Source organism: Ictalurus furcatus, chromosome 25 (assembly GCF_023375685.1).
Source record: "Ictalurus furcatus strain D&B chromosome 25, Billie_1.0, whole genome shotgun sequence".
Classification (NCBI taxonomy): Eukaryota; Metazoa; Chordata; class Actinopteri; order Siluriformes; family Ictaluridae; genus Ictalurus; species Ictalurus furcatus.
Genome location: NC_071279.1, coordinates 14,133,730 through 14,158,516, shown reverse-complemented (window position 1 = coordinate 14,158,516; position 24,787 = coordinate 14,133,730). Strand labels below are relative to the sequence as shown.

The window sequence follows — 24,787 nt, the reverse complement described above, 5'->3', positions numbered from 1 at the left end:
TCCTTTATTTTTAAAATAGTGTTTAAATCTTAAGCTTTCTGTGAATTAAAATATAACATTGATATTACATCAGTATCATCAAAATATTTTCTTCTACATTACACTCTCTTCAAAAGCCAATCTGTAAAAAAGATGAAACATCTTTTCACCATTTTCCTCCACTCTCATGCTGTTCAATCAGGTCAAATCTTCAATTCCTGGACACTATTCCGGCATTCACGAAAAGGAAAAAAAAAAGAGTTACTTATTTCCATGCCCGTAATCAAGAAATAAGCACATATAAATGTACTCATGGTCGCTTTTTGTGGAGGCTGAATGCATTAAAATGACACTCTTTATTAGGTACAGGGTGAATACAATGAACAAGCCCTTAATACATTTCCAAGGCCATTCAGCAGAGAACCAGATCTGACCAATCACACTTCACCAAGCACAACCAGCATTCACATACAGCACTGATCCTGGATCAGAATGCTCCACTATCAGTCCCTGTCTTTATCAAGACGTGTGTAGAAGCTGTGCTGCTCTTCAGACAGAATACCTGCTATTGTAGTATCTGTGAACATCAAGTCCAGCTCTCATTTGTATTCATAACATGCAACACAAGGACAATGTGTCTCTCAAAGGCTCCTGAATAGACAACCTTAATACTCGTAAACAACCAGGGACCAATTACTTAATGAATCGGCCTTGCACATAATGAGGCGACACAAAGAGGAGCGTAAATGCATTTGCTCAACATCACAGACCATCATTACTGTTCCTGGTTCTTGCTGTGAACCTCAGAAATATCATCAGGAATTGAAATCTGTAGTATATATATTTAATAAGTTTAGCTGTCCATTATTTGCATCAAGATCTGTTTGACCATTAGCACGTTTATTCTTAGACTAAATTAAACAGTCAGTTTGTGTGCTGTTAGCTGGATATGTTTGATTGGTACAATGTCCATTGTTAAAAGTGCTATAAAAAATGACTAGATGAGTCTTTATTCAAGACATAGTCTTAAGAGGGTTGAGGGCAAGTAAAGGCTGAGTCCAAATGAAACCAAGACTGAGGCCAGGCCTTTACGTCAAGTGATTGGCTTCACTCATACATTGCTCAAATGATTAGGCTATTTTTCTACAAGAAGAAGTTACTTCATGTCATACTTTATCCATAAGAAAACAAAAGACAATACAAACATGATTTTTAGAAACATGGTCGATACCAAGACCAAGACAAGTCCAAATCCAAATGTCAATGAACCTTGTGAAGAGTCCATATCAATACAAAAGTCTCGAGACCAGACCTAACCAGCCCTAAGCAAGTGTGCTCTTATGGTGGTCCATTTCCATTGAAGTACACAGTACAAACTGTAGCAACAGATGCAATACAGTCAGTAACTGTACACTGTTATGGAGCAGAAGTGGATGCAATTGTTAAACATGTCTTTATAAGAAACCAGAATGGCAGACAGTTCCAAAAAACATAAGACAGGGACAGAATCTAAAGACAGGCAAAAGGTCAGCAAGCAGCAAACAATGTAACAAGGGCTATCCAAAAATCACAAAACTTGGAACAGTTGCAAGGTCAAAATATTAGGTCCAAGTGTGTGTAATCAGAAGTCTGGTGACTGTGACCGTGACAATGGGTGCATCTCAATCAGCTCTCTATTTCAGTAGTCAGGGCACTGATCAGGGAGTCGGCCATTTTAAGATCTGTCTCCATTGCAAAATCCTTCCAGTGCACTGGAACATTCACTACCTAAAAAATCCCACAATGCACCACAAAAACCAGGGAGCATCGATGCTCACTATGTTCCCTTACTAGAAATAATGTCATATTTTCTGAAACCTCTCAGCTTGAAAAAATGGCGAATGAATTTTCAGCCAACTTCGTATACAAATGTAAACAGCTTGTTATCGTTGTTGGGACTCTCAAATGATTATTTATGTTTGCGATTTTTAACTTTATTTGACATTCTATATATGGTTTGTTAATGATTACAAAAAATCCACTAGCTTGCGTACGATCCTGCTTGAAGAACCATGACAAAAACGTGTGTGATTATGACATATAATATCAGAAAGATATCAGTCCTGCCTGTTGTTGATAAATGCCAGTGGTTACGTTTTAAAACACGAGTATCTAGTCATGTCGCCAGAAAATTAGTCATCAGTGTCCCCATGTGTAGTGAGCCAGAGTCCTTCCCAGTCCCCCAACTCGTGTACACAATATACTGATTCATGACCTAGAAAGCAAGGGAGGTGATTAAGACGCACCCAGTAACTGCATGTGATGGGAAGCCATGTTTGTAGGTTGTGGTGCATTGTGGGAATGTATGGTAGGTGTTCTACCTGACAAAAAGTATAATTAGAGTCGATAAAAGGTGAATGTTCTTAATAAATGGGCCACTGATTGTGTCCACAGGAACCTTTTCTCCTACCATTATTATTATATAGCAGTATCAGAGTACTTAATAGTCAGCATGGAGGAGGGCTGACAAATGGCAGATAGCTATATCCCTAATTCAGTATATATAAAATGCACCTAAAATGACCAGTATGTGTAGATACAAGGCACGTGCTCCTAAAGAATTCACCACTGCGAGTTAGCTATTGTATTAGAGCAAGCACCATTACAACCAGCGCTACTGTCAATCGACACCGACTGACCAATCAGATTAGAGAATTCAACAGTGGTATGGGTTAATGGAGGTTACTGCACTGAATGACTTGCATTTACACCGTTTTTAGATTGTCCTTCCATGTTACACAGTGAACTACTTACCTATAAATTTTGCACTACTAATTTATCCCTGTTCTTTTCATTTACAGTTGTGATCATAAATTTACCCCTTCCAGAATCTGTAAAAAAAAATAATAATAATAAAAAAATACAAGAGGGATAATTAAGATGACATTCAGTTTTTTTTATTTAGTCCTGCCCTGAATAAGCTATTTTACATAACAGATGTTTACATATAGTGCACAAGACACAATAATAACTGAATTTACACAAACAAACCTGTATGACCAACGACTGTTTTTATGTCTTCTGATAGTCCCTTGCTTGCCCTGATCAGTTAAACTGCCCACTGTTCTTCAGAAAAATCCTCCAGATACATCTTTTCACACTGAGGACAACTGAGGGACTCGTACACAACTATTACAAAAGGTGCAAACATTCACCGATGCTCAAGAAGACAACACAATACAGGGGGGTGTAAGAGCCAGAGGGGTCTAAACTTTTGAACAGGATGATTGGTGTAAATTGTTCTTATTTTGTCTTCTGGGAAACATGTAAATATCTTATGTAGCTTCTGAAGGACAGTACTAAATGAAAAAAAAAAAAGATATTTAAACAAAATAATAACAATTTACACCAATCATAGCAATGGAATACTCCCAACACTCGATATATACATTAGAGATCACTGTAGAGCTGAACTACACAAAGTTATAATTTATTATTATTTCTATATTTCAACGAAAATGAGTGGAATTAGCATGAAACAAAGCTCATACTCATAATCAGAAAGTGATCATAATGAGTTATTTATTTATTTTTAAAAAGTCATTCTTTGACAGACTACCTGCCTTTAGATATGAATGAGACTGTGAGTGTGTGTATGTGTTGCCCTGTGATGGATTCGCTTTCCATCCAGGGAACATTCCTGCTGACAAATAGATGAATGAATGATTAAATTAATAAATGAAGAAAGCATCTAAAGGAAAACTGTGTTGCTTTGTGCAAAATTGTGTACAGTATATCAGTGTGTCTATTTTTGTTCATGTTAAGAAGATAGCAATAGTAATAAGCTCTAAGGCTTGTTGATGTGTATAATGGCTGTGAAACAGTATGACGTGTACTTTAATCACCAAATAAATTCATTAGTTTGCAGAAAATCCACACAAGCCATTATTCGTGGTCTCCCTTTCTATGTTGTGATTAGCAACAGTTTGAGATGCATGAAAAGCTCGACATGAAAAGCTTAAGACGAATTCAAATAGCACAAAAGATCGATTTACACCTCCGAGGCTCGACCGGGGTCATGAACCGTGGGCCTCTTTGAAGAGCACCTTCTTTAAGCCCACTTTGATCAGTAAAGAGAATGAGCACCATTATCTACCATGGCTGAAATTCATACACAATCACAGTTGGCTTAGTTGTGACAGACTCAGAGATTCTGCAGTATCTCATTGTAAGAAAAGGATCCTAGATTCCTCATCTACAGTAATGTATGTCTCTTCAGTGTGTTGTTATGCGACAGTTAATAAAGGAATAAATATCTGAATAATTGTAATAGATCAAACTGAAAGAAATGTGGAAACTGTTGCATGGTTGGTGGGCTCTTATCTGCGTTTGCATCAGTTTTATCCTGCATTATGTACATTATGTGATAGAGGTTAGGACAGATGCAAATGCAGATAAGAGATATATTAGAGTAGAGATAGGGAGACAAATCCAAGACGTGAGAGAATAGCGTGGTCAAAAACAGGCAATAGGTCAGGCAATCGGCAAACGGGCATAAACAAAGCTAAACGGGAATTGAGAAACCAGGACGAGAATGGGATCAAAACTATGACATAAAACACAAGGCCCAACGTCTTTGCGCGGTGATAACACGAGGCCCACGTCTTGGCGCGGTGATAACACGAGGCCCACGGGCTTGGCGCGGTGATAACACGAGGCCCACGGGCTTGGCGCGGTGATAACACGAGGCCCACTGGCTTGGCGCGGTGATAACACCCAATACTTTGCACTGAACACAGACACATGGGGGTTTAAATAACAAATGTAATCAGGGGTGAAACACAAAACAGCTGAGAACAATGATGACACATACGGGAAACATCCAATGATGATACAGGGGCAGAGACAGGACAGAAATCATCACAGATGCACATGTAGAATGTAAACAAAGTCAAAGTCGCTGAAAACCTGGAAGCGTGAGCTCGAGCTTCAGAGTGAACTGTGTACCACAGCACTAGTGTGAGGGGAAATCATGACACGAAGACCTTTAGCTCATTCACTGGCATTATATAAACTCTACATTTTATTGTCGTGTCCATTGTAATTAGTCTCTTGTTCACAATTATCTTTCCTCTGCATTTGGTAATTATACACTGCAATGCAGAACATCTGAGCACGTGTATGGCAGTAAACTATTATTATTATTATTATTATTATTATTATTATTATTATTATTTCCATTGTAGTTGTTGTTGTCTGATACATAATCATATTCACTATTGAACCAGGTTCTACATTAAATGAGGATTCTCTATTTAAAAGCATATTTCAAGAATCCAAACAGACCCAGCATCGTACATGTAATCCTAAAACTGGACAGGAAAAAAATTGTTTTGATGGCCACTAATGGTTAAGGTGCTTCACATAATAGTACACTAATACCAGTAATTGACTTAGACTGAACCGGCCACAATTTGCTACAAAAATGGCTTTTATGGTCCATTAATCCGATCATTTAATATCTGATAATGGAACAATGTAGGACGGTGGTCTGAAGAACAGAACAGTAATAACATTCAAGTTTTACTGTGGGGGGGTTACAGACTGACAGAGGATATTCTATAATATGGACAACCTCACAAACAAAACACAACATTTTTAAGTTATATTTATTCTACAGACATTGAGTATAGCCAGTGTTTAACTGCTAAAGTCCTAAACTGTTCAAATGTGCTAAAACAAACAAACAAACAAACAGATGATATTCCTGTCAAGCTTCCTGTTTTGGAAGCCTGGTGCCCATTGCATCTGCTTATACGGACTTATACCACTGCACTGTTGAATTCTAAAATCTGATTGGTCAGGATGTGTTAATTCATTTTCTATTACAGCAGCTCTGACATGTAGTTCTAGCTGCAAGGCAAATCACAGATTATATTAAAGCATTTGTTCTGATGTTATTGTTATTATGTTTTTGGGTTGTCTGTCAGTCCTTCCTTACGTGTGCCCATCTGAGATTCTCATTTTTAGCACAGCATCTCAAGAACGAGTGTTTGAATGTTTGTAGAATTTACATGGAATTATTAATGTAACCAGCAGACAATCTGATTCGATTTTGGAATTGATCCCAGCAGGGGAAAGGTCATTGATTATTTTCATACTGATAAGTAAGACTATATTAGCATGTGCACTGCTGTCAATTTTGTTGTCATTTATTGTAAAGTCTTTCAAACACTAGCATTTGGAATAAACCATCAGACATAGTAAAGTTGAAAAATTGAACATGTGAAAGGTGTTGTACCCGTTATTTTTATGCCAAGACATCCTCACTGAACACTACAATGAATTTCAAGAAGTCAAATAACAGAAAAAATGTCTCAAAAATTTCATTGCATCATGGAAACTGGGATCTTTTTCCTTTGGCCTAATTGAAAGGAGTGGGTTGAAACACAGCTCTAAAGCACTCTCGGTGGATGCGGCATGGTTTAATTGGCCTAAATTGATGTGAATTGAAAGCACTCTGTAAAAAGCAAGACAACGCGCTGGCGGGTGGCCTGATATAGCCTGTAATATGAGAGCGTGAGGGCCCTTAGCCTCCCATTAGCATGGAAATGCGGAGAATGAGCATCCGGCATAAAGGATTTTAATAACAAACGCGCTTCCTCCCGTTAGTCTCAAGCTGGAGTGGGATTCGGTTATTTTCTGAGGCCGATTGTTGGCATTTGTGCTAGGTACGAGAGTGCTTTAGCCAATTTTTCCTAGTTTTGGAAGGAATGTAATCAGACCTTGGCTAAAATGTATCACTTATCTGAGGAGGGATTTAACTAACAGAGCTCTCAGTAGATAGTCAACATTAACCGTGTATTCATGACCATGGTTATTTTGTGAAATGACCACTCAGTGTGTGCTGACCAGAAAATCATGGCCATGGTCATGGGAAAACTAAAAAACTAAATTGTTGCCTGAATATCACAGATTGGTCAAATACCTTTTGGTTAAGTTCAATGTTCTCCTTGTGTCTGTGTGGGTTTGCTTCAGGTTCTCCAGTTTCTTCCCACTTCACAAAAACATGCCATTAGCTAAGCCAATTTGCCCCTAGGTGTAAATGTTTGTGTGTAAATAATGTCCTGTGATAGACCGGTGTCCCATCCAGGGTGTATTCCCACCTCACACCCAGTGTTCCTCGGATCTGGATCCACCACAATCTTGACTTGGATAAAGTGCTATTGAAGATTCATGAACCATGTAATTTTGTCAATTTTTATGATCTTAAGTCTGTTCGAGATCCCTGGCACAGTTTCCTGCTGAAAAATCCAAGATAGTCTGACCAGCTATGAGGTACAAAAACTCAAGCTGATAAAGTTGGTAGAACATCTTTTCTAACACCTTATTGCTACTAATGCTACAACGTAGACAGGTAGTTTTTAAGAAAACAACATTAAGGCAATTAGAAAATATTGGACATGTATTGGTCAGGTAATAATGAAGCTGGAAAATAAATAACTTACCATCTGGGAAAGATGTCTACCAGCTTGTACAGCTTTGCCTGTGTCTTGGAAACTGGTAGCTTGTCAGAACAAGTTGGATTTTTCCACAAGATTTGAGGTGAATATACACTATATGGCCAAATATTTGTGGACACCTGACCAACACACCCATATGCGCTTTTTCCATTCCAGATTTAGATTTATTACATTTGCTGTAATAATAAGCTGCACTCTTCTGAGAATGCTTTTCCACCAGTATTTAGAGCATAGCTGTGGGGATTTGTGTTCATTCAGCCACAAGAGCATGAGTGAGGTCAGGCAGTGATGTCGGGTGAGGAGGCCTGGGGTGCAGTCAGTGTTCCAGTTCATCCCAAAGGTGTTCAGTGGGGTTAAGGTCAGGGTTCCTGTAGGATACTCGAGTTCTTCCTCTCCAACCTTGGCAAACCATGTATTCATGGTGCTCGATTTGTGCTCAGAGGCATTGTCATTCTGGAACATGTTTGGGCCTCTTAGTTCCAGTGAAGGGAAACTGTAATGCTACAGCATAAAAAGACATTACAATTACTATATGTGCTTCAAACTTTGTGGCAACAGTTTGGGGAAGACCTACTGTGCCATTGCACGATTGGCAAAGTGGACCATATCTATCATGCTTTTATTGTATAGGTCCCGGTTCTGGCCATGGTTTCTGCAGTGCAAGGTGAGGTTCTCATTCATGAGAGACCTAGGACCACTCTTTTTACTCAAAAGGTTCCAGCAGCATGGAAAGGAGTTGAATGTAAAGGCGTTGAGTGAAAGCATTCAGATATTTGGAAATAGTGATAAATATCTTTACATGTTAGCTTGTTGTCACATTCATTTGCTGCTCTTTTCTAGCCAAAATGAAGCACTGCAGGTGAGGACAGAAACATGAGTGCAGCTGCCCACTCAAAAAAAAATCTCATTTACTCCATTGGGCAGTCACGACTGAGCAGCAAGAACCGATTCAAGGTGCCGGTGGACCGGTTCAGCTTCTCACAATGTGTTAACCTTGGGACATACACCAGATGAAGGAGAGCAAATCCATTAGGACTTTCTTTTCTATTTCTGCAGGAGTGCCTCAAATGAGAGGGTCCTGGCCATCACAAAGACAACCTGAAACCTATAATTTTGAGAGGGTTATGTGTCAATTTACACTTTAGCTCTTCAAAGCTCTGTGTTTTGTTGCTACTCTGTGTGTTATGGTGGTGTTTCTCAGACTGAAAGGAGAAGCCTGGTCAAGATGTACCAGTCAAAATGATAGGGTATTAGTGATGGTGGTATATTATTCTGCATTCTTCTTTTAAAAAGCCTTTTGTAATATAAAAGCGGTGGCCTTTAAACTAAGAGCAGAATAATGGAGGTTTTACAATGGTGTAATGCTTAAGCTACAAGACCACACACTGGTGTATGGTTTTCTTGGTCACTGATCACTCTTTTTTATTCATTATACAGTAGTGTACATTTTCACATTGCATTTCTTGCTATTGAGAATTGATTAATTACATACAGGGTAAGGGATACCCTTCATTTTTGACTAAAATTATTGCTTTATTTACAGTCCATTCTGAAATTATTAGAACAGCAAGGCCAATTCCTTTGTATTTGTTATACACTGACGACGTTAGGATTTGAGAGCAAAAGAACTTCTCTAAGGTGTAGTTTGTTTGGGGGGCGGGGGTTGGTTCTGTAGGATTCTGAATTCATTTTGTTGCTACCTTCATGAGTTACATCATCAATAAAGATTAGTGAGTCTGCTCCAGAAGCAGCCATGCAAGCCCAAGCCATGACACTACCTCCACCATGCTTGACTGATAAGCTTGTATGTTTTGGATCATGAACACATCCTTTCTTTCATCACACTTTCTTAGAGGTTAATCTTGTTTCCAGACCTTTTGTGGATCATCTCTGTACTTCTTTGCAAATTCCAACCTGGCCTTCTGATCCTTACTGCTGATGAGTGGTTTGCATCTTGTGGTATGGCCTCTATATTTCTGATCTCAAAGTTTTCTTCAAAGTCTTCCGCTTTTCTCCCATAGACAGCTCTCTGGTCTTCATGTTGGTTGATCCTTTTTTAACAACAAATGCATTCACTCAAACCAGGGCTCACACCAAGAGGAGACATTCAGAGCTATTGATTGTTTAAACAGTAAATCTACGTAACAGGGCACACCTGGGTAACAATAAACATCTGTAAGTCACATGTCCCAATATGTTTGATCACTTGGGTGGGTTCAAACAAAAGGTGCCATGTTCTAAATTGTTTAAAACATGTAGATTTAAATATCAGGAATTGAAAGTTTAGTGTCAAACCCAATTGTCTTCAGTGTAAAACAAACAAACAAACGAAAAAATGGAATTGACCTTGCTGTTCCAATACTTTCAGAGGGGACTGTATATAAATACTCAATACTATTAGACTAAACACACAAAATGTCTGCCTGTTTTCAGTGGCTCTGTTAATGGATAGACTGAGTGTAATAAATACCATCAGTATCTTTGTCAAAGGGATTGGAAATCAAGCGGAAATTCTGAGATGACAAAAAATAGGATTTAATTCAGTTTAAGGCCAGGCTGATAATGTCCACAGTGCACATTTGAGATGCTCTTAAACAACCCACGCTATCTTTAAATGTGGTCTCAATGTAATCTAGGAAGGTGAATATTAATGTTCACTTATGCAACAGCAATCTACACTCTACATATGTACTGTAATTCTATATATTAGATAATACTATATAATATTTTTAGCAATGTAGCTCACAATATATACAACGCCTGCAACATATTGTAAATATATCGCCCAATTTATATAATAATGCATAATAACACAGGTAGTACTGCAGTACATACAATTATCAGAGTCCTGCTTCTCTTTATGTTGCAGCCCTGACCTTTATCTGTTTAATATCATATTATATGATCACATCACTGAAAATCAATACAAAGTTCTTTTGGCTGATCACCTTAATGCTAGGATGAAACATGTTCTCTTCTGGGACAACCCCGGTCCCACCCACAGAGCACAAGGATCCAGTGAATGGTTTGATGTAAAATTAAAATGCTGTAGATTATGTGCTATGGATTTCACAGTCACTAGGTCTCAACCCAACTGAACACCAATGGGAGCGGCGTGTTAGACATTGCCCTGCACCACCATCAACACCACACAACAAATTAGGTAATATATATTTTTTTTAATGGTGTTTCATTAGTCCAGTACGGTTCCAGAGATTTTTTTGTTTTGTTTTCTTTATAACTGTGTAACAAGTTTGAGAGCAACAATTGTGAAGCTATATCTTCATGTGGGGCCCATAATGGCCTCTTTGTACAGCCTGGTGGCCTTGGTTGCTAAGACCTGCTCCTTCTGCTCAAAAGAGGGCCTATTTCCATCAAATCCTTTCGGAATGTGCATATATACTTGTTCAAAAGGACATAATAATGCATAGTAATTATATGAAAAGACAAAAGAAAACTTGTTTATAAACTTGATATTTAGCTGGAGACACGGTGGCTAATTGGTTAACACATTTGCCTTGCACCTGTGGGGTTGGGGGTTCAAATCCTGCCTCGGCCCTGAATGTGCGGAGGGGAATGAGCGGAGCTTGCATGTTCTCCCCGGGCCTTGGGGGTTTCCTCCCCCAGTCGAAAGATGGCATTTCCAAATTGACTATAGTGTCCGTATTGTGAGCTGCGATGGGTTGGCTCCCCATCCAGGGTGTCCCCCACCTTGCCTGGATAGGCTCCAGGCTCCCCCATGACCCCGTGTAGGATAAGCAGTATGGAAAATGGATGAATGGACATTTAGCTGATGATCCCATCCATCCATCCATCCATCTTCTATACCGCTTAATCCTTTTCAGGGTCATGGGGAAACCTGGAGCCTATCCCAGGAAGCATCGGGCACAAGGCGGGGTACACCCTGGACAGGGTGCCAATGATCCCAACAGAGTCTTTTCATGTAAATACATTCAGCTACATTAGTGCCTTATGTAAGTCACCAGGGATCTACCTCACTTTTGTTCCTTGTCATATTTGCTTGCTTTTTTTCACCACACTAAATCTAAAGTTGTTCTTTTGAATAAACTTTCACTTTGTTAAATGATGAAACTTCTTGAGAGCTCTCCCACACAGATCGGTGAAGATTCATCAAGTAAAGAGGACACCGCTCAACACATCTTCATATTTATAACAAAGCTTCAGGACATTTCATAACACAGCTCGGCACAAGTTGACTCTCAAAGCTGAGAGGGAACTGAAGGGGTGTCTGGAATAAAAAAATAGGGAGAAAACTAAGAATCAGACAGGACAAGAGGTGGGCAGATAACCATAATCCTCCTCATGCAAAGCTCCGTCACTAATTCTGAACTTGACTGACTGTTGAAAAAGAAAACAGGAATTCGCTCTTTCAGTCATGTGGAAGGCGTTCAGTCAGTCATGTTTAATTGATTTGTCTATACACATTACATATGCACCTGTGGTGCATGGAAACATATTGGCGGAAACAGGCAAAACGAAACAAAATTCAAGACCATTTTAAGACTCAATCAAGAGGATATGCCCAAGAAGAAAGGAACGTCTAAACACCTCAAATCCATGTACTGAGTTCCATTTTTCATTCAGTAATTACCCAGAGCAACTTATAAAAAGTGCAAACAGCTGAAAGTCTGATGATGTAAAGTATTAGGAGAATATTCATAACCTGAAAGACAAGAGTAAATATGGTTCATGTAAAAAGTGTCACATCAATAATACTGATATAATCTAGAGTCTCAGCTCAACTCTCATGAGTGCATATTTTAGAGCAGGCCAAGTTCTCTGTTCTGTGCTTTTTAGAGACGAAGAATGCTTTTTGTCTTTCAGCACATATAAAACAACCATCTACTGCATTTATGATGGGACTATATCGAGATATTACTGCAAAATGTCACAATTATGATTATTAGTATTAGTATTCTAATATCATTTGAAGTGATTGTGCAATCATTCTTGATAAACAGACATAATATGCCCTCGAGCATGTCCATTTTCCATCTTACAGAAATGATTTCATCATAAACAATAAAAACAAACACTCCTTTTGAGAGTTGTGTTAATCTCGCCCCCGATAAAGTTGAACGAGGCATATTACAGGAGATCGGTGGTTGTACACATTAATAGCTGTGCCACAAAACAACATATGAGCAGGATATGGTAGGTCAGTGGATCAGTGGATACTGTGAGAGGTTCAGAGCACACAGACTTGATAGGTTTTATATCAGGAATGGATTGTGTACTGGACAGAGAGAGAGAGAGAGAGAGAGAGAGAGAGAGAGAGACTGCAACAGAAATTCAGACAATGAAATGATTCTAATTCATTATCTTTAACACAGAGACCTGAATTCTGGACACTCCACATAAATCAGACGTAAAGCTGTAACTATAATTTTTCAGACATCATACATGGGAAAGTGAATATACTATACGCACAGTATATACTTTTGCTTAGGATAGCCACATAACCACCTCGCACCCTGAGCACCCATCAGCCATATGCTTTAAGACACATGCAGACGGTGCATGAGCGGGCTGAACATCTCTAATGAACACAATATCTCATTAAAAGAGACAGGTCAAAGTGTGTGTTGGGGGAACAACAGGATTCTGCCAAATGCAGGCTTAAATGGAGCTGGCCACAAGTGTTTCAGCACAAAGCTCATTTCTGCAGACATCTCTGGCCTTTTGTTTTGGTGTGTTTGCTCAGTCTGGTGGTGGAGAGTGTTGACCCTGCTACCCTTTGGGACTGATTATCCTCCACATTCCCAGTGATCCTGGAGATCAGTGAGGAAAATTGAAAAAGGATTCAGGAGCCAGACTGTAGGAGACGTAACGCTTGATAAAGGTCCGAAAAGGATCCGCAGATAAGCTGAGTGTCTAGTTTTCCTGTTGGATTTTTATAGCAAGAAAGTGTGAGAAGCGCTAGCTGTTGTATTCAAACAACAAGACAAATGGAACATTTTATCTTCCATCTACAGATTATGGTGGAGAAAGTTAGATGTATGAGTTATACAGTATACAGTATAAGATATACAGTAAGTGTACATACTGTATAATAATTGGATAGATAGATAGATAGATAGATAGATGGATAGAGAGTCCACTTTATTCATCCCAGAGGCAAATTCACCTATTACAGCAGCGCAGAGAGTTAGAAGTATACTGAGTAAATATGTGTATATTGACAAGTGAAGTGAACTGTGAAGTGAGAAACAGAAGATGGCCATCAATAAAAACAATCAAAAACATAATTGTTTTCTTTTGAGTGTCTGTACTGTGTACTATGTGTCACAAATCATTTTCTTTATATTGATGGTACAATGGAAGATCATGAAGGAACAGTACATATGTTTATACACCAGTCTGTGATAATTAATGCAAATGTTTGTATTTGGGAGAGATGGTCCATTTCAAATACAATCTGTTTACAATTTTGCTAGTTTATTAGGTAACACCTGCCTTGTAGCTTCATTCATTGGCCATTTATCAGGTACATCCACCATATTGCATCTTGGAAGTACACAATTACAGACTGTAATTCATTTATTGATTCATACAATTAGCCAGTCCATCCACAATTTACAACATCCATCAATTGAAATGGACCACCAGTAGCCCATAGATACTGTATCATTTGGGAGTTATATGAAAATGCAAAAATTTGGAGGTGGATGCAAACATAAGCTTTTTGTTGTTGTTGTTGTTGTTTTGTTTTTAATAAAATACAACCAGAACAAACAAATTCACTGTGAGATTCATAAACTGAGAAAATCAAGAACTAGGTCCCAAAACATGAACATGATGTACTGCATATAACAAGTAACAACAACAACAATCTACCACAATGATAGCTACTAAGCAACTAAGAGGCAAAAACGCAGAACTTATATGGGAGACTAATCAGGGAGAACAACAACAACAACAACAACAACAAAAACAGGCATGCACAAACACAAGATGTGATTGGTACAAACGAAGAGGAATGCTGAATCCCAGTTCGCCTACTATCCGTCCTCAATAGTATCCAAGATTAGAATTAGTGTGTCCCAAATTGCAGTATGTTGAAATGAGTATCGCAGACGTACCCGGATGGTCTGCTATTTCCGCTAGATTTTCAAAGTATGGATTCATGGACAGTTTTTCAGCTAATATTACCCAGAATTCCTTATGCGAGGGGGGAGTTTTGTGACGGTTTGCTTCGCCAAATTTGACCTGCAAACATGGCGGATGAGGGTAACATCTGTGATGCGTATTTTAGAGAGGTGTTAATGAAAATAAATCAAGAGAATGGTAAATTAAAATGCATGGTATAAATTATGTAAGGAATAATGAATAAAGAAAAGCTGAAATGCAACAAGGAGTTTGTTTACGGTGACAGTGTGCGTAACTAGGCAACAATGTTCTTTTCAGTTACACGATGTGTTCACATGTCCCAGTACTTGCACACTCAAAAGTATTTATTTTTCTTCACAAAAAGAATACATACTTTTAATGCATAGTATAAGTGGGCTAATTGGGGTGCAGCATTACCCAAATCCATTAGAGGGTGCCATCTGACATCTTGGCGGAAACTGTCCATGATGGGTGTGACAAAATCTTTGGGAAGATTATTATTTGGGTAGTCAATTTTCATATGTGATAAGGCAGGCAGGATGTATAACTAAATATAAAGTCTAAGAGTTAATTTTGAAACACGACAGCCTTATGAATCAACAGTGCAGTTCTGAAATAGTGAACTTTGGTTCTTCTTTGCTTCCTATAACATCCTCCTCACTGGGCAGGATGGGTGGATTTGGAGGTATACAGTATTATTATGGGATATATAAATGCTTATGGAATATCAGGGGTGCCTGCTGAAACAAACAATTAGAACAAATAGAAACCATCACGGAAATTCGAATGGCTTCTACTAGAAATACCATTACAAACCACGAGTTAACCATTAAAAGCATTACCATTACCATTATGAGTCCTTAATAGTATCCACTATACTTTACATGCCACCATGCTTCAGGAGTTTCTTCCGGGTACTCCGGTTATCTCCCCCAGTTCAAAGACATGCATTGTAGGCTGATTGACATATCCAAAAAAGTGTCTGTAATGTATGAATGGGTGTGTGAATGTGTGAGTGATTGTGCCCATGCCCCCTGGGATAGCCTCCAGGTTCCCCGTAACCCAGTAAGGATAAGCGGTACAGAAAATAGATGGATGGAATAGAAGGCAACAAATTACCATTACAGTTTCCATGAAAATCAATACAATTCCCATTATAAACCCTCATACATCATTTTTTTTTCATACATTGTTTTTTTCAGGAGGGTGGACAAATCATAAATCTCACATAGCCCAATGGGTAAGGAGTGTTGCCCAGCATGTTGCCCAGTCCCAGTTGTTGTGAACACTTCAATTATAAGATCTGCTGATCTATCCTTGCATCACAAGTAAGTAAGATAGTATTCTTAATCACTGATTGTAGTCTGACTATTACCTTTATTTTTTTCTGAATATGTTTAACATATATATAGTGACTGCGTTCTATGCTAGCAGGAGAGTTGCAGGACAGTTTTTATTTTGTCTGTCATCTGTCAGTAAAAATAGTTTGACAGACTGCAACAGGTAGCCTGCACTATACATACACTGTGATGTGGCATAATGTGTTGAAGTGCAATATGTTTAAACATAGCTACATAGCAAATGGAAAGCAGTAAATAAGTTTTTTTTCTCTCCTGGTTGTTAAACCTGCTTGAATAATGAAAAATAATAGCCCAGGCATGAAATATACTTGTGCCTTCTGGATATGTAAAATGAAAGAATTTTTGATTTTAAAAAACCCCAAAACAAATTAGTTGTTCATTTTCCAATTACACAAATGTCTCAACAACCTTCTTCCACTTTTGAGTTGTTTCCTCTTTAGAGAAAAGTAAATAATGAATTTGGTAATGTAATACATTTAACCTGTTTTTTTAAAAAGGTACAAATAATTCTGCATTTAACTAGACTGCAACATGGCTTCAGCATCATCTCATTATACTATTTTTAGCCTCATGTAAAGAAAAAGCTACATCTTTCCATCGCTACCGCACTGCTGCTTTCTCAAGTACCACTTACATTTAAACGATCCCAATGGGACAACAGTCGCAAATCAGCCGTGCCTTTAACTAATATCTCATAAATTTAGTCCTCTGTTTTTACTCAGGGCAGACGATGGTCACATAATCATGCTGCCTAAAAGATAAGTGTCTGTTCTTTTGAAGCTCATGTATATATTCAGAGTCTTGCTGATTTCAAGGTCATTTTTGGCAGATCTACCTCGGCACACTGAGTAGGAAATTACTAACAGGTTTCTTTTATTACATAATTGTGAAACGCTGAAGAGACATGTATCAAGAGCTTATAATTCCTGATGCATTTAATGAAACCCACCGATTTATAAGCTGTACTGATTGAAGTACATGTATTCTGCTTAGGGCTTGCTGGAAAGTGAACTCAAAATGTACACAACTCATTATACAATCACATCTTTATTACATTGCAGTAATAAAATATTAGACTGTGTAATACTGTGTTGATTCACCTTGGCACTTTCTCTCTTTTCAGAAGTGCACTAACTGCTTTTGTCCACTAACTGCTTTAGACCACATAATGCCTCATGGTGCCCGACCATTCATTCACCTGATGGCCTAATCATCATTTTAATCTATTCTCTTTTGTGAACCCCAGAATACACTTTTAAAAACAAAAAGTCAGTCCTTAACCTTTAATTCATCCAACTCTTCATTACAATTAATCAGTTAATGCTTGATTTGTAAGAATACACTATGTAAAATGAAGATTTATGGCGGTTTATAATACAAGAAGTCTTTGTATTATATTGAATTACTGTACATCTAAACATCCTGTCCACAGATCATTCTCAGTAGTGCACTAAAATAGGTCATGTCTGCTCAAGACGCTTTTGAATGACCAGCTCAGGAAAGCCGGTCCTGCTGTCCATCTCTCTGGTAAAGTACAGATCAGTGGCTTCCCCTAGAATCACTTCTGCTGTAGTGAACACTTCCAGGTCACCCAGCACGTGACCGCCAACGGTTCGACCCTCCTTATCAGCCAGGCAGATGTGAAGATGAGCTTCGGTGTTTAGTGTGCCTACCAGAGATACAATCTCAAAGCATTCTTGCAGCTGAATCACCTACAAACACACACACACACACACACACACCAACCATTAAAAACTAATTCATGAGGCATAGAAATACATAAACAATTTTTAATATAATGTAAAACACAGTATTTTACTGAAGGATTTAGACATGCACAGTGCTGCATCATGGCTCCATCGCAATACTAAAGAAGCAAACCTCAGACACAGAATATACAGTATCTGGTCTGATTTACTATATTGCGAAACTAGTACGCATTTCCTTTAACTATATAGCTGATATAGACCTGATTGGTGTTGTCTGCTGTTGCATTGGCCAATCGTAGTGTTGCCTTTGTCACGCTGCCCACACATGTGATGATGAATGGAGCTTTGAGCTGCTTCTCCTCTACAAATGCCTGCAAAGAGGAGAGTAACTCCTGTCCTGGGCCCAGACGCAGGGCAAACACACTCAGAGGTGAACCTGGTGCGGCCTACACACAAACACACAGACAGACAGAGAGAGTGACTATGTGTAACGATACCTGCTGGAGACAAGCGCGGACGCGCAGGGTAGCGTGCGTAGAATCGACGGAAGAGTAAACACGGAAGACAGATGGAAGTCAGGCGAACAATCCAAACAAGGCAGGGCAGGGAATCGTAATCGATAAACAGGCAGATATGTCCGAAAACCAGGAAAATCCAGAATGTAACTAAAGGCTTGGTCAAACAACTGAGTTATGAGAACTGAGCGTTTACTTCGCGCCACGCTGACATTAACAAGGCCTTTTATAACTTAGGGTAAATCACAGGGGACGTGTAGTCCTCGTCCGCCATGTTTGTAGGCGGCACTGCATTCTGAGCACTGCAGCCGCGAGTTCGCCGCGATGTAACAGAGCCCACCCCAAAGGGCTCACTCCTGGAGCCGAATCCCTCCGAGGCCTCCCTCTCCTCCGGGGTCCCGGTCTATCTGGGTGAGCAGCATGGAATTCTCTGCGCAAGTTTGCATCCAGAATGTCCTGGGATGGGATCCAGCACTGCTTTTCTGGGCCATATCCCTCCCAGTCCACCAGATAGTCGAGTCTTCTTCTCCTATGTCTGGAGTCCAGGATGTCGTGGATGCGGTAGGCTGGGCGGCCTTCAGTCTCCAGCGGTTCCGGTGGGGAGTCATCGGGCACCGCCATGGCCAAGGGACCCGGTATTACTGGCTTGAGGAGAGAGACATGGAATGACTGGGCAATGCAGCTATGCTTGGGCAGGTCCAGGCGGTACATGACTTCATTAATCTGCTTCAGGATACAGAAAGGGCTGATATACTTGGGTTTAAGTTTTCTGCCCGGGAGTGGCGACTTTCGAACTCTTGTGGAAAGCCACACCCTGTCCCCGGGTTGATAATTGGGGTGATTCCTCCAGCGCCGGTCTGCCTTCTGTTTGGCGGTGCGGGAGGTCTGCACCAACTGTTGATGGGTGCGTTCCCAGACCTGTTCACTCCGGCAGAACCACTCATCTACCACTGGTGAGTCAGTGGGGGAGGCGTTCCAGGGAAACAATGGCAGCTGATAGCCCAAGACACACTGAAAGGGGGTGAGATGGGTGGCGGAATGTCGTAGAGAGTTTTGTGTGTATTCCGCCCACGGGAGGAAGTGGCCCCAGTCCTCCGGATTGGTGGCGCAAAAGGTTCGGAGGAATCATAACTTCTTGATTGGCCCGTTCTGCCTGTCCGTTGGCCTGGGGGTGGTAACCGGAAGTGAGATTAACAGTGACTCCTATCTTCTCCATGAAACTGGCCCAGACACGAGACGTGAATTGCGGACCCCGGTCACTCACAATCTCCTCCGGGATGCCGAAGTATCTAAACACGTGTTGGAAAAGTAGTTTGGCTTGGGAAAGCGGGTACACTCGACCCCGAGGGGGACTGGCTCCGGGTAGGAAGTCTATGGCGCAGTCATAGGGTCTGTGTGGTGGTAAACCGCTTGCTCTTATCTTGCTGAACACCTCGGAGAGGTCACGATATTCTGGAGGGACCGTGACAGGAACATGACACCTAGGACTCTCCACTGTCGTGGTGGCCACAGGGACCGTGGGGCCACTCAGGCAGTGGTGTAGACAGTACGGGGACCATTGGGTAACTTGTTTGTCCGTCCAAGATAACTGAGGATTGTGACATTCTAGCCAAGGTATACCGAGAATAATGGGGTGCCTGGTAGAGACTGTGAGATACAAGACGATGGTTTCATGGTGAAGAGCACTGACTTGTAGGCTTATTGGCTGTGTACAGTGTGATATAATCCCCCCTCCTATTGGGGACCTGTCGATGGATTGGACCTCTCGAGGTTGGAGCAAGGGGCGTATGGGGAGGCCGAGATTCTGCGCTGTCCTTTCATCTATGAAATTTTTGGCTGCTCCGGAGTTGATGAGCACTGAAAGAACAACAGCCTGGCTTGAATGCTCTATTATCACAGGTAACACAAAGATATTAGAATTATATAAATAGACTGGACTCACCCGGTGGCGACGAGGTTGGCTGTCCGTGCTCCCCTCGGCCTGTCGTGGCATCCTATGGGGACACTGGCGAATGACGTGGGTGCCCTCGCCGCAAACACCGTGACTCATGACGTCGCCTCTCCCTCTCCTCCTCGCGGGTCCGGGCACGACTGAACTGCATTTGTTCCACTGGTCGCGCTGGCTCTGGTGGAAGCGGGCACCACAGCACGGGACCATTCGTACGGCATAGATGGTCCAGCCGTATTGCCAGGTCAATGAGGTCATCGAGGTATAGCTGCTCGCCCTGGCATGCCAACTCTTGAACCAACTCCGGGTTTAGCCCCTGACGGAACGCGGTCTTCAGTGCTGGCTCATTCCACCCACTCCTTGCAGCGATGGTGCGGAACTCCAGAGCGTATTCTACCGCGTCACGTGAGCCCTGCGTGATCTTCAGGAGTTCCTGACCAGTCTCCCAGCCGTCAGGGGAATGATCGAAAGCGCGTTGGAATCGTGAGAGGAGATCCACTAGAGAGGGTCTGACACCGCCTCCTCGCTCCCACTCCGCTGTAGCCCATGCCAGGGCGCGTCCGGTGAGTAACTCTATGAAGTGAGTAAGCTTTCGGGCCTCCGGCATCTCCGGGTGGCTCTCGAAGAACAGCTTGCACTGAAGCATGAAGCCCTTGCATCGCTCCGGCTCTCCAGCGTATCGCTCCGGTGTAGGCAGTGGCGGATAGTGCACAGGAGTGAGCGCCGCTGGCTCTGGTGCGGCATACGCGGGGGGAAACGATGGAGGAGGTATGTCAGTAGTGGGGGGAATCGCGGTTTGTCCCCCGGAAGCACTTAAGCGCGCCAGTCTCTCATTCAAAAGCGATATTTGATCCCGCTGTTCAACTATCGCGGGGTTTTGCTCCAAGATCTGGCGTTGCCACTCTGGCACGTCCGCTGCCTCCATAGTAGGCGAGGTAATGTGTAACGATACCTGTTGGAGACAAGCGCAGACGGGCAGGGTGGCGCGCGTAGAATCGACGGAAGAGTAAACACGGAAGACAGATGGGAGTCAGGTGAACAAGCCAAACAAGGCAGGGCAGGGAATCGTAATCGATAAACAGGCAGATATGTCCAAAAACCAGGAAAATCCAGATGTAACTAAAGGCTTGGTCAAACAACTGAGTTACAAGAACTGAGCGTTTACTTCGCGCCATGCTGACATTAACAAGGCCTTTTATAATTTAGGGTAAATCACAGGTGTTCGCACTCAGTACTCCGGCGAACTCGAGCACGGGCATGACTGGGAAGTGTAGTTCTCGTCCGCCATGTTTGTAGGCGGCACTGCATTCTGAGAACTGCAGCCACAAGTTCGCCACGACGTAACACTATGACCTCTAGTTAAGACTCAGGAAAACATTGCTACCCAAAGAAAAAAAAAGGTTATATAGATACTACAAGACAAAGTTTAATAAAACAAACAAACAAAAAACACATCCATTGATTCATACTTTATGTGTGGCCAGTATGCATTACTGGTCACTACAGCTTGAGGTGACATGGATATGCATGTGTTTTATTATACTGTTGCCAATAATGGTGTTATGGATACCCCGGAGGCTACTCTGGACTACAGCTCCCAGCAGCCACTGCACATCATGATCACATGACCACCTGCACCTGAATCACATTCTAGTTAATGAACGATATATATATATATATATATATATATATATATATATATATATATATATATATATATATATATATGAAAAGAGAAAAAGGTTCCAGCACACATCTTAACCAGAGAATAGCCTGTAATGGAGTCAACTTGTACTTCTAGTGTCACGATTTAGAGTTGGAGACGGATGCAAGTGCAGATAAAGGTTTATTAATAATCAAAGCAGACACAAAAGAAGCTATAGACAGTTGGTATGAGGTGCTTCTCCTGAAAAGCTGTCTTTGGTCAGCGCCAAACATGTCTGCTGTTACTGTGGCCAAACAACTCAGACTTCTTTTTGCATCAGATGGTCTGCTCTTAGGCTGAATTTGCTGGGATAGTCAGTCCTGGACGGATTGTCAATCTGAGCCATTTGTAGATGATTTTCCTTACAGTGGAATGATGGATTTCAAATCATTTGGAGATCTTTTTAAATCCCTTGCCCGACTCATAGGCAGCCACAGCCTTTTTTCTGGAGGGCTTATATAACTTTATTTAGATCTTACTTTTTCCATGTGACTGATCTGTTTGTTTGTTAATTTATATAGTGAAAATGACTACAAAATGTCAATTTTATGTGCCATTTGATAGAGTATATCACCTTTAATAGGCACTGTTTCAAAGAGGATCAAATGTTTGCTTGTCCAAATATGTAAAAAAAAAAAAAAGAAACCCACTTATTTTTTCACATGACTATATGTACATCTGGCCCATTGAGTCGAATTAATGAATGAGACACAGCTGTAGTGAGACACTATTGTCAGGCGTCTGGGAAAGGAGTAAACCCTGGACAGGAGCGGCTGAGCATCTGGAATTTCACAAACGCGCTCAGTGTTTTGTCTAGTCACTAAAGAAATTGTGAGGCTGTGTATCTTTCAGCAGAAGTAGGCCTCTGCAGTGTGTCCTTTTCTCATTACACACCGCATGCTGTGAATGCACTAGTGCCTTTGCGCAGTTTGTGTTTTGTGTTCCACAGGTCAGTGCATCTATTCAGCATGTCTTTCTCTTGCCTGTCTTTATCTGCCTCTAATTCTCTTTCTCCTGCGGACTGCCTTCTCCGTCTGTATAGGCTGCACACACCCACCGTCTTTCTGTGTCTGTCTCTATCTCTCTGTTTCAATGAACTCTTCATGGGGGCTAAAAGGGGCACAGTGGACACCTGTAGACTCTGTGAGGGTGTTTTTTTTTTTTGTGTGTGTGTGTGTGTGTGTGTGTGTGTGTGTTTTTTTTTTTTAAGGCCTGGGCCTCCTGACACTAGCCAGCTGGAGCATTTTAAATTCAGACTGTATCCAAGATGAAATAGAATTGTTTGGCCTAAAATGAAATGTATACTGTACAATTTATCTTTAACTGAAATATAAGCAGTCAGCCAGGACATGTTTGGTGTCTGAAGTTTACTTGTTCAGTTTTATACTGCGTGCCTGTCTTAATCATCACACATTATCTCAATAGACATCATGGTATTTACATATAAACAGTTTCATTAAAAAAATCTGAGTATGTGCACATTAACCACATGGTTTTCCCCTCTGCTGTGTAGTTTTGTCTATTTACTTTTAGATTGCAGAACATCTTGACACGGTTTTAAAATTTACACATGTAGTTTGCATTATGCTAATTCCCTTCTTTTTTGATTACCCCAGTTCTCTCATAACTCTTCATACCCTGTGCATGTCTGTCACATGGACCCTTGTCTTGTGTAATGATTCCAATTTACTGATTAAACATTGTACACTACATAAGAGACAAACAGGAAAGACTACTTTTCTTTTCAGTAAAACATATATACTCATACCATTGAAGTTTCCATTTTCCATAACAGCAGCTCCAGCTTCTAGGCAAATCACAGGTTTATATTACTGTGCTCCTTCTAATATGTCATTGTTTTCAAATATTGTGTTCTATTATGTTTCTGTAGAAAGAAAAACTTTTTGTAACAGTCTAGCGATAAAGCTGTGATACTCACATGCACAAATGGAGAACATACCAAAGTGCACGTTTTGTTAATAACTAACTATAGTATGTGCAGTGCCAACGTGCCACTCAACAACTTAATGTTGTTGTTTTTTAAAGATCAACAATACACTGCTATACATCACATACAAAATATTAATAATAGTTTATAAATGAGCTTACCATTTGGCTTCTGGCAAAGTTGCCCCCTTGAAGTCCTACTTCACACTGAACACGTGTGGCCAGTTTTATATGTATTTCCTTTCTGGTTGTTGGAACCAGGAAAACTAAAAGAGCTACAGTTAAAAGTTACTAAAAAACTATTGAAAGTTACAAAGAAAAACACAGAATAACGAGAGCTGCATGCAGTGTAGGAAGTTTACCCAGTTAGAATGTGTTATAGGAGCTATAGAAGAGTTCAATCAATAACAACTGGAAAAGGAGTAAAGGTTAAATGTGCGGAATGTCTTTAAACCAACAAAACGTTCAGCCAAAATTGCTTCACGTGATTGATGTATTAAATTGGAATTTTAATACAGCAAAAAGATACAAGCAAGCTGACCTTTAACGTGTCATGTTGAGTGGCTGGGTGATGCACTACAACTAAAACTAAAAGCAATTTTCATAGCATCTGTTAAAACATAATAAAGCAAGTGTTCCCTAAAGAACAATGAGTGGTCACGTATGGCCACCTGCTGGTCAACGTCAATGAATACGTCTAGATCTAATTCAGAACAATTGCTGTTTTGGGGTGTCAGAATGACCCATTTAACCCTTTAAACACAAGATTTAAAAAAAAAAAAAAAAAAAAGATTATCCCTACGTTTTTCTTCTTCTTCTTGCTTATGTACTTTTTTTTTTGCCATTAAAGTGGATGGGAAGAGTTTCCATCCATATATGAATTTCCATATATTGCTAATAACTGAATACATCTAATATTCATAAATAAATATTACAATTGTAGTGCTTTATAAAATCTAAATGAATAGCAAACCAGAACATTGCTAAGAA

General features: G+C 40.5%; 1 protein-coding gene across 2 annotated transcripts; it reads right to left on the bottom strand.

Moving 5' to 3' along the window:
• Positions 1 to 17,001: 17,001 nt before the first annotated feature.
• Positions 17,002 to 24,291, bottom strand: LOC128601478 (bifunctional protein GlmU-like). 2 transcript variants are annotated; one of them, XM_053614712.1, is made up of 4 exons: positions 23,960 to 24,291; positions 23,619 to 23,735; positions 17,943 to 18,128; positions 17,002 to 17,685 (listed from the first exon to the last, which is right to left on the bottom strand). In XM_053614712.1, the coding sequence occupies exons 2-4, from the start codon at positions 23,631 to 23,633 to the stop codon at positions 17,434 to 17,436; spliced, it is 453 nt and encodes a 150-aa protein (XP_053470687.1). In that variant the 5' UTR covers positions 23,634 to 23,735; positions 23,960 to 24,291; the 3' UTR covers positions 17,002 to 17,433. The 2 variants fall into 2 exon arrangements, with proteins under 2 accessions (XP_053470687.1, XP_053470688.1); XM_053614713.1 differs by lacking the exon at positions 23,619 to 23,735 and having other exon boundaries at positions 23,960 to 24,288.
• Between the last annotated feature and the right edge of the window lie 496 nt (positions 24,292 to 24,787).